Source organism: Oncorhynchus tshawytscha, unplaced genomic scaffold (genome assembly GCF_018296145.1).
Source record: "Oncorhynchus tshawytscha isolate Ot180627B unplaced genomic scaffold, Otsh_v2.0 Un_contig_7957_pilon_pilon, whole genome shotgun sequence".
Taxonomy (NCBI): Eukaryota; Metazoa; Chordata; class Actinopteri; order Salmoniformes; family Salmonidae; genus Oncorhynchus; species Oncorhynchus tshawytscha.
Window position 1 is genome coordinate 1 of NW_024609337.1, and position 13,354 is coordinate 13,354.

Here is a 13,354-nt window from a genome sequence, read left to right on the forward strand (position 1 = left end):
TGTTATAGTCTGGGCCTGCCTGTTACAGTCTGGGCCTGTTACAGTCTGGGCCTGTTACAGTCTGGGCCTGTTACAGTCTGTTATAGTCTGGGCCTGTTATAGTCTGGGCCTGTTATAGTCTGGGCTATTGTCTGGGCCTGTTATAGTCTGGGCCTGTTATTGTCTGTTATAGTCTGGGCCTGCTATTGTCTGTTATAGTCTGGGCCTGCTATTGTCTGTTATAGTCTGGGCCTGCTATTGTCTGTTATAGTCTGGGCCTGTTATATCTGGGTCTGTTATAGTCTGGGCCTGTTATAGTCTGGGCCTGTTACAGTCTGGGCCTGTTACAGTCTGGGCCTGTTACAGTCTGGGCCTGTTACAGTCTGGGCCTGTTTACAGTCTGGGCCTGTTACAGTCTGTTATAGGCCTGTTATAGTCTGGGCCTGTTATAGTCTGGGCCTGTTATAGTCTGGGCCTGTTATAGTCTGGGCCTGTTATAGTCTGGGCCTGTTATAGTCTGGGCCTGTTATAGTCTGGGCCTGTTATAGTCTGGGCCTGTTATAGTCTGTTATAGTCTGTTACAGTCTGTTACAGTCTTGATGTGTTTGTATTTGGTAGACGTTTTGTTGCTACTATTGTTCTTTATTTTGATGTTTTGTCCTGTTTGTCTTTTGTGGACAGCAACAGCCTACAGAATGTCCTGTTTGTCTTTTGTGGACGGCAACAGCCTACAGAATGTCCTGTTTGTCTTTTGTGGACAGCAACAGCCTACAGAATGTCCTGTTTGTTTGTATTTGCCTACAGACTGTTTGTCTTTTGTTGCTACTATTGTTCTGTTTTATTTTGATGTTTTGTCCTGTTTGTCTTTTGTGGACAGCAACAGCCTACAGAATGTCCTGTTTGTCTTTTGTGGACAGCAACAGCCTACAGAATGTCCTGTTTGTCTTTTGTGGACGGCAACAGCCTACAGAATGTCCTGTATAACCTCTGTTTCCACCCATTGGTTTAAATATCCACCTACACTATGTTCACCAGAGTGCAGTTGTAGATAAAACCTTCATGTTGTTGTACTGTATTTGGCCCTAAAAGTGATGCTTACACACTAATGTCAGATAAACACAAGGAAAGATAAAACTCAATGTAGCCGATAGATATGCAAACTAATTATACATTTATGGATTTTTTGATGCATCGTTTTCCCTTTATTCAACCCGCACGCCTCCCACCCGCCCTTCATCCACACAATTTTACATGGCCCTAAACCCACCCGCCCACAGTGTCCACGGGGACTGCATGTTGAGTCAACCAGCACATCACTCCTAGTGTCTGCAGAGCAATACTGCCCCCTGTCAGTCACTGCAGGTAACTTCACACACACACACACACACACACACACACACAATCTCTGAGGAGACAAATGAGTATTACCTGAAAGCCAGCTCAAACACAGAGCCACCGCTGTCGTTGCACACTGCCAGCGTAGGGTCATCGGTGAACTGAGAGAGAGAGAGAGGGACAACCGAGGAGTTCAATAGAGACGATCTGAGCAGAAGACACGTTTCAATTCAACTTGGCTTGTACACAGACAGACTACCTTGACATGTAAGATGGCGGTGCCGGGTGGGTGGGCGTCGGTAATGGTTCGGTAATGAAACATGCTGCACACGCAGAAGCTTCCCATTGGCCAGATCCCACATGGTGATATGTCCCTTGGCGAAGCCACAGAGCAAGCGGGTGCAGTCGTGGTTGATGCTGAGGGCGGAGACGGCTCCGTACTCCGCCCCTGTCGCCGTGCTTCCCAAGCACAAACGGAGAGCCTGGTTCAGATCTGAAGGAGAAAAAAAAAACGCATTACCCATCAGGCAACGCACTGTGGAGCCAAGCACTATGGGAGATGTCGCTCTTAACTCTTATACTGTCATAGAACAACATATTATAAACATATGGAGATCAGTCAAAACATATGTTCTGCTGACAGCATCAACCAGAAACATGCTGCACACAGTAGTGAATGACAACCACACTACATACAACAACACATGTCTGGACCAGCCGGATGAATGACAACCACACTACATACAACAACACATGTCTGGACCAGCCGGATGAATGACACAGACAAAAGACCTCATTCAAAAACTACTTGGAGAAATGAAATAGCACGTGCAGACAATATGATAACATGCCGATGTTGAGCCCAATGTCTACAATATGACTGTACAGAGAGACAGAGACAGCGATCGAGACAGAGAGAGAGACAGAAAGAGAGACAGAAAGAGAGACAGAGACAGAGACAGAGATCAGAGAGAGAAAGAGAGAGAGAGAGAGAGAGAGAGAAAGAAAGAGAGAGACAGAGAGAGACAGAGACAGAAGAGACAGAGACAAAGAGAGAGAGAGAGAGAGAGAGAGAGAGAGAGAGAGAGAGAGAGAGAGAGACAGAGAGAGAGAGAGAGAGAGAGAGAAAGAGAGAGACAGAGACAGAGAGAGACAGAGACAAAGAGAGAGAGAGAGAGACAGAGACAAAGAGAGAGAGAGAGAGAGAGAGAGAGAGACAGAGATCGAGACAGAAAGAGAGACAGACAGAGACAAAGAGAGAGAGAGAGAGAAAGAGAGAGACAGAGCTATTGGAAGAATGTACCTTTTCCTGTCCATTCAGAGTTAGCCCAGACAGACAGAGAGACAACAACCAACTAAATATATAACAATCTTCAGTTGAATTCAGAGTTCACACAACCTCAACTTAGTTAGTTAGTTACTACCTTGTCCTTAACCATGCATTGTACTGGCTCATGTCAATGATTATATGACTGCAGCACTAATCACTGATATGTTAAGGACTTACCAAACACTAGAGCCAGGCCATGAGACGTTCCCACTACGATCACACCAGACACAGTCTAGAAACAGAGAAGACATTTAACTAGAGAAGAGGACCAGTCTAGAAACAGAGAGAAGAGGACCAGTCTAGAAACAGAGAGAAGACATTTAACTAGAGAAGAGGACCAGTCTAGAAACAGAGAGAAGAGGACCAGTCTAGAAACAGAGAGAAGAGGACCAGTCTAGAAACAGAGAGAGAGGACCAGTCTAGAAACAGAGAGAAGACATTTAACTAGAGAAGATGACCAGTCTAGAAAAAGAGAGAAGACATTTAACTAGAAAAGAGGACCAGTCTAGAAAAAGAGAGAAGACATTTAACGAGAGAAGATGACCAGTCTAGAAAAAGAGAGAAGACATTTAACGAGAGAAGATGACCAGTCTAGAAAAAGAGAGAAGAGGACCAGTCTAGAAAGAGAAAGACAGTCTAGAAACAGAGAGAAGACCGTGTAGAAACAGAGAGAAGACAGTGTGGAAAGGGTGAAAGCAGCACTACAGCATAGTATGTGATGACTGTACTTACTACTGCAGTTGGCAGTCCAGCATCTACTTTGTCCTGAAGAACAAGGAAGGAAAAAGTACATGTCAGTGATGCATGACAACATGTACTAATTGTTGGTTGTGTGTGTGGGTGTGTGGGGTGTGTGTGTGTGTGGGTGTGTGTGTGTGTGTGGGGTGTGTGTGTGTGTGTGTGTGGGTGTGTGTGTGTGGGGTGTGTGTGTGTGGGTGTGTGTGTGTGTGTGGGTGTGTGTGTGTGGGGTATGTGTGTGTGTGTGGGGGTGTGTGTGTGGGGTATGTGTGTGTGTGTGTGGGGTATGTGTGTGTGTGTGGGGTGTGTGGTGTTGGTTGTGTGTGGTGTGTGTGTGTGGTGTGTGTGTTGTGTGTATGTGACTCACAGCGGCTGAGACTATCTGAGCAGAGATGCCTTTCAGGATGCTGTGCCGGAGCACAGAGCCATGGACTGTAGTGCTGAGCTCCACTGTCTTCCTCTTCCTACACACACACACACACACACACACACACACACACACACACACACAGACTGTTAAGTTAGAATCTCAGTTGTGATGACAAATGTCAGTTAACTGTACCCGTAATGCATAATGTAACCTGCTGAATACAGCCCATCACAGAAGGGTCTCAAAAACTGCCCATTAGGAGTTAGGTTAAGGGTTAAGGTTACATTTAGCATTAGGGAAAATAGGATGTTGGATTGGGAATCAATTCTTTGGTCCCCACAAGGATAGTGATACAAAACTTCCGGCGCCGACAGAGATGGCCGCCTCGCTTCGCGTTCCTAGGAAACTATGCAGTTTTTTGTTTTTTTTACGTGTTATTTCTTACACTAGTACCCCAGGTCATCTTAGGTTTCATTACATACAGTCGAGAAGAACTATTGAATATAAGATCAGCGTCAACTCACCATCAGTACGACCAAGAATATGTTTTCCGCAACGCGGATCCTGTGTTCTGCCTTACAAACAGGACAACGGAGTGGATTCCATGCAGCGACCCAAAAAAAACGACTCAGAAAAAGAGGGAAACGAGGCGGTCTTCTGGTCAGACTCCGGAGACGGGCACACCGTGCACCACTCCCTAGCATTCTTCTTGCCAATGTCCAGTCACTTGACAACAAGGTTGATGAAATCCGAGCAAGGGTAGCATTCCAGAGGGACATCAGAGACTAACGTTCTTTGCTTCACGGAAACATGGCTAACTGGAGAGACGCTATCCGAGGCGGTGCAGCCAACGGGTTTCTCCACGCATCGCGCCGACAGAAACAAACATCTTTCTGGTAAGAAGAGGGGCGGGGGCGTATGCCTTATGGCTAACGTGACATGGTGTGATGAAAGAAACATACAGGAACTCAAATCCTTCTGTTCACCTGATTTAGAATTCCTCACAATCAAATGTAGACCGCATTATCTACCAAGAGAATTCTCTTCGATTATAATCACAGCCGTATATATCCCCCCCCCAAGCAGACACATCGATGGCTCTGAACAAACTTTATTTAACTCTCTGCAAACTGGAAACCATTTATCCGGAGGCTGCATTCATTGTAGCTGGGGATTTTAACAAGGCTAATCTGAAAACAAGACTCCCTAAATTTTATCAGCATATCGATTGCGCAACCAGGGGTGGAAAGACCTTGGATCATTGTTACTCTAACTTCCGCAACGCATATAAGGCCCTGCCCCGCCCCCCTTTCGGAAAAGCTGACCACGACTCCATTTTGTTGATCCCTGCCTACAGACAGAAACTAAAACAAGAGGCTCCCACGCTGAGGTCTGTCCAACGCTGGTCCGACCAAGCTGACTCCACACTCCAAGACTGCTTCCATCACGTGGACTGGGATATGTTTCGTATTGCGTCAGATAACAATATTGACGAATACGCTGATTCGGTGTGCGAGTTCATTAGAACGTGCGTTGAAGATGTCGTTCCCATAGCAACGATTAAAACATTCCCTAACCAGAAACCGTGGATTGATGGAAGCATTCGTGTCAAACTGAAAGCGCGAACCACTGCTTTTAGTCAGGGCAAGGTGTCTGGTAACATGACCGAATACAAACAGTGCAGCTATTCCCTCCGCAAGGCTATCAAACAAGCTAAGCGTCAGTACAGAGACAAAGTAGAATCTCAATTCAACGGCTCGGACACAAGAGGCATGTGGCAGGGTCTACAGTCAATCATGGACTACAGGAAGAAACCCAGCCCAGTCACGGACCAGGATGTCTTGCTCCCAGGCAGACTAAATAACTTTTTTGCCCGCTTTGAGGACAATACAGTGCCACTGACACGGCCTGCAACGAAAACATGCGGTCTCTCCTTCACTGCAGCCGAGGTGAGTAAGACATTTAAACGTGTTAACCCTCGCAAGGCTGCAGGCCCAGACGGCATCCCCAGCCGCGCCCTTAGAGCATGCGCAGACCAGCTGGCCGGTGTGTTTACGGACATATTCAATCAATCCCTATACCAGTCTGCTGTTCCCACATGCTTCAAGAGGGCCACCATTGTTCCTGTTCCCAAGAAAGCTAAGGTAACTGAGCTAAACGACTACCGCCCCGTAGCACTCACTTCCGTCATCATGAAGTGCTTTGAGAGACTAGTCAAGGACCATATCACCTCCACCCTACCTGACACCCTAGACCCACTCCAATTTGCTTACCGCCCAAATAGGTCTACAGACGATGCAATCTCAACCACACTGCACACTGCCCTAACCCATCTGGACAAGAGGAATACCTATGTGAGAATGCTGTTCATTGACTACAGCTCGGCATTCAACACCATAGTACCCTCCAAGCTCGTCATCAAGCTCGAGACCCTGGGTCTCGACCCCGCCCTGTGCAACTGGGTACTGGACTTCCTGACGGGGCCCCCAGGTGGTGAGGGTAGGCAACAACATCTCCTCCCCGCTGATCCTGAACACTGGGGCCCCACAAGGGTGCGTTCTGGGCCCTCTCCTGTACTCCCTGTTCACCCACGACTGCGTGGCCACGCACGCCTCCAACTCAATCATCAAGTTTGCGGACGACACAACAGTGGTAGGCTTGATTACCAACAACGACGAGACGGCCTACAGGGAGGAGGTGAGGGCCCTCGGAGTGTGGTGTCAGGAAAATAACCTCACACTCAACGTCAACAAAACTAAGGAGATGATTGTGGACTTCAGGAAACAGCAGAGGGAACACCCCCTATCCACATCGATGGAACAGTAGTGGAGAGGGTAGCAAGTTTTAAGTTCCTCGGCATACACATCACAGACAAACTGAATTGGTCCACTCACACAGACAGCATCGTGAAGAAGGCGCAGCAGCGCCTCTTCAACCTCAGGAGGCTGAAGAAATTTGGCTTGTCACCAAAAGCACTCACAAACTTCTACAGATGCACAATCGAGAGCATCCTGGCGGGCTGTATCACCGCCTGGTACGGCAACTGCTCCGCCCTCAACCGTAAGGCTCTCCAGAGGGTAGTGAGGTCTGCACAACGTTCTCTATCAAACTACCTGCCCTCCAGGACACCTACACCACCCGATGTTACAGGAAGGCCATAAAGATCGTCAAGGACATCAACCACCCGAGCCACTGCCTGTTCACCCCGCTATCATCCAGAAGGCGAGGTCAGTACAGGTGCATCAAAGCTGGGACCGAGAGACTGAAAAACAGCTTCTATCTCAAGGCCATCAGACTGTTAAACAGCCACCACTAACATTGAGTGGCTGCTGCCAACACACTGACACTGACTCAACTCCAGCCACTTTAATAATGGGAATTGATGGGAAATGATGTAAATATATCACTAGCCACTTTAAACAACGCTACCTTATATAATGTTACTTACCCTACATTATTCATCTCATATGCATACGTATATACTGTACTCTATATCATCGACTGCATCCTTATGTAATACATGTATCACTAGCCACTTTAACTATGCCACTTTGTTTACATACTCATCTCATATGTATATATTGTACTCGATACCATCTACTGTATCTTGCCTATGCTGCTCTGTACCATCACTCATTCATATATCCTTATGTACATATTCTTTATCCCCTTACACTGTGTATAAGACAGTAGTTTTGGAATTGTTAGTTAGATTACTTGCTGGTTATTACTGCATTGTCGGAACTAGAAGCACAAGCATTTCGCTACACTCGCATTAACATCTGCTAACCATGTGTATGTGACAAATAAAATTTTATTTGATTTGATTTGAAAACTGTGTGTGTACACATTTTACCATACTTGCGAGTACCAGAAGTCCTCACTAGAATAGCAAACCAACTAAAATTCAGAGAAGTGAGGACGTTTTGCCAGTCCTCACTTGTAAAAAGGCTATTTTAGGCTTAGAGGTTAGATATAAGGTTAGGATTAGAGGGTTAGGTATAAGGTTAGGATTAGAATTAAGGGTTGGGTTTAGGGGTTAGGTATAAGGTTAGGATTAGAATTAAGGGTTAGGTTTAGGGGTTAGGTATAAGGTTAGGATTAGAATTAAGGGTTAGGTTTAGGGGTTAGGTATAAGGTTAGGATTAGAATTAAGGGTTAGGTTTAGGGGTTAGGTATAAGGTTAGGATTAGAATTAAGGGTTAGGTTTAGGGGTTAGGTATAAGGTTAGGATTAGAATTAAGGGTTAGGTTTAGGGGTTAGGTATAAGGTCAGGATTAGAATTAAGGGTTAGGTTTAGGGGTTAGGTATAAGGTTAGGATTAGAATTAAGGGTTAGGTTTAGGGGTTAGGTATAAGGTTAGGATTAGAATTAAGGGTTGGGTTTAGGGGTTAGGTATAAGGTTAGGATTAGAATTAAGGGTTGGGTTTAGGGAAAATATAATTTTCAATGGGAATCAATTGTTGGTCCCCATAAAGCCCTCACAAGTATAGTAAGACATCGCTGAGAGTGTGTGTGTGTGTGTGTGTGTGTGCGCTACCGTTTGAGGTGTGTGCGGTCTCCACTGTCGGAGCTGGCCAGTGAGGAGGTTTCACAGGAGTGGGCGTCGATGTTCTCTGTGTTCAGCAGACACGTGTCCTCCAGGATGAAGGGCTCCTCCTCATCCTCAGGCTAAAACAGGAGACGGAAGTATCACAACTGTTAGCCCAGATATGATGTAGGGCTGGCTACCCCAATGTGTTGACTTCCTCACACAACATTGTATTGTTCTGTAAGAAGTCAGGGAGCTAGAAGCTGTCAGATTCCTGCAGCATTTGAAATGGAATATGTATAGTTATTGAAAGATGAGAGACAGTTACCTCATTCAGGATGCTCTCCAATGTAGGCGGGGTGTCAACTTGGGGAATGTCAAACTCTTTATCGTCGATCTGAGGAGAATAGATAAGGTATGCAATATGTGTTCGAGCTCCGTGGTCGCTCTAGTCATAGACATGTCATTATATTACTATTCTACCTAATTCTATGGTTCTAGCGATCTTTAATCGGATATTAAACGTATAGCAGAGACATGGCTGTGCTAAGCCAAAGAAAAGACAACAAAGTAGCCCACTAGCAAGGTACACATTTGACAACCAGCAAAATAAGACTAATGCTAGCTACAGCTTTAATTGCACAAACAAACTCTCATATTTAGCGCATCTATCCCCCCAAAAATGCTAGGTTTAGCTATCTATCAAGAAGAACAGCCATAAGCGCGACAGTCCCACTCACCGTATCTATTTCCATTAAATTGAGCTGGGATGACGCAGAAACCAAACTGCGTGTATCTGGTGATTCTGACATTGTAAGAGGTCAAATATATTAATATAGATACACAACGAAACAATAGCTACATTATTAGCAAGTTAGCGGTATCACATCTCTCCGATTCCACTCTTCCTTGTTGTACCGGAAGAATGGTGGGTCACGTGATACGTCACGGCTCGAGGGGTGTGTTCAGTGTTCGGAACGTTTGGCAAGGTTCGGAAACATTTTGTCTTGAGCGAATAATACCAACAAAAAGTGGTATAATACTTCACACTTTTCTTTTTTTGAGTGAAATGAATTAGTTCAGTGTTGCCAGCTAGCTTCCCATCTCTATTTCCCAGATATGTTTCACTCTCTCTGGTATTCCAGGAGTCCTCGACCCGTATCCATAATCTCAAATCTAGGATCAGGTCAAAACTGATCCTCGATCAGCACTCCGAATCTGAAACCATTTAGGAATATGGGCTCTTTGGATGATGTTAATGTGCAGTGGAGGGATGAAGATTCCGTGAAATGCAATTGCAGCTTTTAACCAGCAAGGGGAGTTCAAAACACAGCCTACATAGGCCGACTAACTTCAACATGGTGTTGAAATTATCAAGAGTAGCTAAATGCTGCCTCGTTGTGTCCTATTTCAGTAATACAGGCGAAAGTGATGAGTGTAACCAATGTTTTGAGTGTGATCCCAAATAAGTCTGTGGTTTGAACAAGATTTTCTTTGATAAAAAACATCTTATCATCTTCAAATGTTCTAGAAGTAGACAGCAAAATAATGACATTCTCATTGTTGTTGACAGAGTTGGGGAGTAACTGATTACAAAAAACTGCAACTGTCATCAGTTCCGTAACCAGCTAAAATATTGTAATGAGATTACAGATACTTTAGATACAGCTTTCTGTTTTCTCAAGGCCATTGAATTCAGCATCGGAAAAAAAGAGCAAGTTTCAGTTTGTTCCACCTGAGTGAGTCTGATGACAAGTCAGAGACCACTATGATGACACACCAGATGATGACCACCAATCAGAGACCACTATGATGACACACCAGATGATGACCACCAATCAGAGACCACTATGATGACACACCAGATGATGACCACCAATCAGAGACCACTATGATGACACACCAGATGATGACCACCAATCAGAGACCACTATGATGACACACCAGATGATGACCACCAATCGGAGACCACTATGATGACACACCAAATGATGACCACCAATCAGAGACCACTATGATGACACACCAAATGATGACCACCAATCAGAGACCACTCTGATGACACACCAAATGATGACCACCAATCAGAGACCACTATGATGACACACCAAATGATGACCACCAATCAGAGACCACTTTTTAAGTCTTCTTCTAATGGGGAAATGAATCCAAAAATATCTGAAAGTAATCCGATTACATGACTGAGTTTTGGTAATCCAAAAGTTACATTACTAATTACAGTGTTGGACAGGTGACTAGTAACTGTAATAGATTACATTTAGAAAGGAACCTACACAACCCTGGTTGTTGATGCCTGTGTCTTGTGCACTGATGAAGGTCTGACGACCGAATGCTCAGCCTAAATCAATAGAAAGTTGTGCATTGATCCTGAGTGTGCAGAGACTCCTTTTCATTTAAATGTGTCTTTTGCACAAATCAATGACAGGCCCCTGCAAATAATGTTGTGTTTGACTCTAAATGTCGACAAGAACTACATATAAGCCTAACCTTACGCGTTTCCAAAACACTGATCGTTTTGGTAAGGAAAGCAAAAATACAAGTAAGCGTTTCATTGGACAGTGTATACCATGTGTATCCTGCACAGATGACTAATACAACTTGAAATTGAAAGGCTTTACTTGAAACATCTAATGAGGCTGTCACAGAGGTCCGTCAGACACATAGGTACAAAAGCAGATTGGTCTGGTAGCCCGAAGCTATACTGGTACATCTCTGTTCCTCACAATCCTGGATGGAGGTTGGATTTTACGCTTTACTTTCACAGATCCAGCTTTAAACTTCTTGTTCTTGCTGCTTTTCTCAGTCTTTTGCACATCGGGCACAGACTCAGGACTCCAAACGGACTCTATGGGATGCTTTGGATCCATCACAGACCTCGAGGTGTATATCTGTCTGGACAGGTTCTGTTTCAATAAACTGGGTGTCTGTTTCTGCATAGACTTCTGTCTGGACAGCCTCTGTTTCGATAAACTGGGTGTCTGTTTCTGCATAGACCTCTGTCTGGACAGGCTCTGTTTCGATAAACTGGGTGTCTGTTTCTGCATAGACCTCTGTCTGGACAGGCTCTGTTCTGATAAACTGGGTGCCTGTGTCTGCATAGACTTCTGTCTGGACAGGCTCTGTTCTGATAAACTGGGTGCCTGTGTCTGCATAGACTTCTGTCTGGACAGTTCTGGTGGCGAGAGCAGCACGCTGATCTTGCTGGACCCCAGGATCGGCTGTTCGAAGCACCAGCCACAGCACCAGCTGAATATGACAGCTAGAGTCAGGGTGATGACGATGGTGCAGAAGATGAATACGACGAGGAAGCCACCAATGCTCCACATGTCGTGGAAGCCCTCATCGGACAGCTTGGAGAAGAGCCTCTCATAGAGGTAGGACCAGTCCTTGGAGATGTTTCTTGCCATGGCTGCCATCTTGGCTCTGGCTCCAGTGTCTTCATTCACCTGTACAGTCATTGAGGTCAATGTCAATTCTCTAATAACCATAGCAATGTGGAAGATACCATTCTGTAAAACATAAATGACACTTACCTCTTGATCACCAGCTATTACTCTGATAGAGAAGAACACAGTTCTATACTATGTGTGAAGCTTCTGGACTACTACATCATTGATGTCCATTTCAGATCCACTTCATCTGTATTCATTCAGAAATAAGAAGAAGATATTGTTGCACGGACATGTAATCTTTTAATGAACAGTAATTCTTTATTATTTCCACCCAGAAAACGAATAATAGCTTCCATCATAACGAAGCCAAGTGCCACTGTCAGTACCAATGAACAAACTGGACAGAGGACCTCAGCTAGCTAGCCAGCTAGCTTTAGTTAGCTTGTTAGCTACAACTGTCAAATTGCAATAATTGAGCCATGACGAAGTGTGTTAACTGAGGCAACTTTCATTATCATAAAATTCCTTCGTGAGAGCGTTACTTCAACTTACCAAAATTGTTAGTAGGACGTTGGCAAACTATATGGCTTTTATTTGAACCGGAGGATCAGCGGTCACATCGGAAATTCTCGGTAACCATGGTAACGTCGTCATCAACGTTCGCCGCGTGTTACATGAAATTGCTCCAAGCCAAGCGCCTAGGAATTCTATGTAGAGAGCATGTATCTTCTTCCTAATGTTAGCTAGCCTACTTTATAACTATTCGTTGAGTTACTTTTAAATATGCATGACGAAATTCGAGATGGTTAGACCTACAGGCTTGTGGTAGAAAGGTTGGGGTGAGCAAGTGAAATAGTTTGTTTTTTTAACTAACTGAAAAGTTATCCAATATTTAATTGCTCTAGCCTAAGCTCATATTCAGTTGCCCCAAGGAAAAGGAATACAGGAAAAGTTAGTACTGTAATTATGGTTACTACATAAACAATTATAATGCTTTTCACAAGTAAAGAGGCCTGATCACTGTATCATTCATGTGCTCTTTTCATACCAACCCTGGTCATTAGGCTCTGGCTGCAAGCTAGTGTTTCATGCTAGACGCTGTGATACCAGCAACACTAATTGGCAGAGATGGAATTCCTCAGGGGCCTGATTCATCTCCTAGTTCCCAGCACGGAGAGGGGCTTATGTAGGGGTCACACACGCACAGAGGCAGGCACACAGACACGCACGCACTCACATACACACATACACACAGTCAAAATGCTACTGTACTACTGTTGTCTTATACTGCATCAATTTCCTTCACATAGGGCTACGTACAGTACAGTTTGGGTAATCTGGGATATTGTGCCTGCCAGCCTGTCACTTCTCTAGACTTAAGCCCCACTGTAAGACAAGACATCAGACAGCAAACAGTAGTCCCTCTAGCAGTGTAAGCTTTACTGAGAGGACCGTGTGTGTGTGTGTGTGTGTGTGTGTGTGTGTGTGTGTGTGTGTGTGTGTGTGTGTGTGTGTGTGTGTGTGTGTGTGTGTTTTAGCAGAGGATCTGCAGGAAATATGGGATAATCCCCTTTTTAAGATAACTTTCCTTGAGAATAATGTGTTTCTTTCTCTAAAGCCCCAATTGATACCACAGAATCCTCAGAAATATATACATA

General features: G+C 44.8%; 2 protein-coding genes across 2 annotated transcripts; both read right to left on the reverse strand.

Annotated features, from left to right (window-relative positions):
• Positions 1 to 1,637: 1,637 nt before the first annotated feature.
• LOC121844621 (vacuolar protein sorting-associated protein 8 homolog) lies at positions 1,638 to 9,239 on the reverse strand (the record flags this gene model as incomplete). Its single annotated transcript, XM_042314906.1, has 8 exons — positions 9,024 to 9,239; positions 8,612 to 8,680; positions 8,293 to 8,423; positions 3,750 to 3,846; positions 3,377 to 3,409; positions 2,822 to 2,876; positions 2,618 to 2,623; positions 1,638 to 1,807 (listed from the first exon to the last, which is right to left on the reverse strand). Coding segments are annotated over exons 1-8 (633 nt in total), but the record flags the coding sequence as incomplete, so codon positions are not given.
• Positions 9,240 to 10,762: 1,523 nt separating this feature from the next.
• Positions 10,763 to 12,333, reverse strand: LOC112267520 (coagulation factor V-like). Its single transcript, XM_024445750.2, has 3 exons — positions 12,249 to 12,333; positions 11,838 to 11,943; positions 10,763 to 11,750 (listed from the first exon to the last, which is right to left on the reverse strand). Exon 3 carries the CDS (start codon positions 11,718 to 11,720, stop codon positions 11,001 to 11,003), a length of 720 nt encoding a protein of 239 aa, XP_024301518.2. The 5' UTR covers positions 11,721 to 11,750; positions 11,838 to 11,943; positions 12,249 to 12,333; the 3' UTR covers positions 10,763 to 11,000.
• Positions 12,334 to 13,354: the final 1,021 nt, after the last annotated feature.